Source organism: Haliaeetus leucocephalus, unplaced genomic scaffold (genome assembly GCF_000737465.1).
Source record: "Haliaeetus leucocephalus isolate CR32 unplaced genomic scaffold, Haliaeetus_leucocephalus-4.0 Scaffold656, whole genome shotgun sequence".
Classification (NCBI taxonomy): Eukaryota; Metazoa; Chordata; class Aves; order Accipitriformes; family Accipitridae; genus Haliaeetus; species Haliaeetus leucocephalus.
Genome location: NW_010973092.1, coordinates 20,725,973 through 20,727,660, shown reverse-complemented (window position 1 = coordinate 20,727,660; position 1,688 = coordinate 20,725,973). Strand labels below are relative to the sequence as shown.

Sequence of the window (1,688 nt, the reverse complement as noted above, 5' to 3'; positions counted from 1 at the left end):
AGCGTCCTGCCCCCGCAGGCTGCTCGCTCGCACGGCGCCGGCCGGAGCGGCAGCGGCACGGGCAGCAGAGGCGAGAGGCGGCGCGGCGCGGGGAGCAGCGGCGTCCGAGCCGGCGCCGAGATCGCTGCCCTCCGGCGGGCCCTGCGCTCGCTGCGGAGAGTGGCTGGAAGGGACGCAGGGCAGCGGCAGGAGGGAGGAGCGCGGCGAGCGCTGCCCAGAATGGCGGGCAGGCAGAGGCAGAGCCGCGGGCGAGCAGCCGGGCGAGTGCTGCTGCCCGCTTTGCTGCTGGGCTTGTGCTGCCGGGCGGCGCCGGAGCGGGTCCGCTACGCCATCCCCGAGGAGCTGGGCAGAGGCTCGCTGGTGGGGCCGCTGGCGCGGGACCTGGGGCTGAGCCCGGCCGACCTGCCGGCACGCCAGCTGCGGGTGGTGTCCGCCGCTAAAAGGCAGCTGAAGTACTTTACCGTGAGCGGGGAGAGCGGGAACCTCTACGTGAGCGAGAGGCTGGACCGGGAGGAGATGTGCGGCGAGGCGGCGTCCTGCTCCGTCAGCTTCGAGGCGCTGGTGCAGAACCCGCTCAACGTTTTCCACGTCGAGGTGGCCATCCAGGACATCAACGACAACGCCCCGCGCTTCTTGCAAGACAGTTTCCAGCTGGAGATCAATGAGTTCACTTCTCCCGGCACCCGCTTTGCCTTGGGCACGGCCGAGGACGCAGACGTGGGCAGCAACTCGCTGCAGGGCTACGAGCTGGAGGCCAACGGGTACTTCGCGGTGGAGGTGAAGGACAACCAGGACGGCAGCAAGTTCGCGGAGCTGGTGCTGCGGCGCGCCCTGGACCGGGAGAGCGAGCAGAGCCTGCGGCTGGTGCTGACGGCGCTGGACGGCGGCGAGCCGCCCCGCAGCGGCACCGCCCAGCTCTGCATCAACGTCACCGACGCCAACGACAACCCACCCGTGTTCGCGCAGGACCGCTACCGCGCCAGCTTGCGGGAGGACGCGCCGCCGGGCTCGATGGTGCTGAACGTCTCCGCCTCCGACGCCGACGCCGGCACCAACGCCCGCATCACCTACGGCTTCGGGGAAACGCCGGCCAAGGTGCTTCAGAAGTTCGTGGTGGACGCGGAGAGTGGGACGATCAGGCTGCAGGAGGCGCTGGACTTCGAGGACACGCGAGGCTACACACTGCTGGTGGAGGCGAGGGACGGGGGCGGTCTGGTGGCGCACTGCAAGGTGGAGGTGGAGGTGCTGGACGTGAACGACAACGCGCCCGAGGTGACACTGACGTCGGTGTCGAGCCCGGTGCCCGAGGACGCGCCGGCCGGCACGGTGGTGGCCCTGTTGAAAGTGCGGGACCGGGACTCCGGGGAGAACGGTCAGGTGTCGTGCGAGCTGTCGGGCGAGGCGCCGCTGTCGATCGTGGCGTCGTCGGGCGGCTCGTACAAGGTGGTGACGGCGAGCGCGCTGGACCGGGAGCAGGCGGCCGAGCACCGGGTGGCGGTGGTGGCCAGGGACCGGGGCAGCCCGGCGCTCTCCAGCCGCGCGGCGCTGGTGCTGGAGGTGTCGGACGTGAACGACAACGCGCCGGTGTTCGAGGAGGCCGCCTACAGCGCCTACGTGGCGGAGAACAACGCGGCGGGCGCGCCGGTGCTGCGCGTGCGCGCGCGGGACGCGGACGCGGGCGCCAACGG

The 1,688-nt window shown here is 71.9% G+C and overlaps 1 protein-coding gene across 1 annotated transcript in view; it reads left to right on the top strand.

The window, feature by feature from the left end:
- PCDHGB7 (protocadherin gamma subfamily B, 7) overlaps positions 1 to 1,688 on the top strand; it is an 8,408-nt gene that overhangs the window by 5,766 nt on the left and 954 nt on the right. The window contains exon 4 of the mRNA XM_010579260.1: positions 19 to 1,031. Within this exon, the coding sequence (XP_010577562.1) occupies positions 19 to 1,031 (1,013 nt within the window). The remainder of the gene's footprint in view (positions 1 to 18; positions 1,032 to 1,688) is intronic.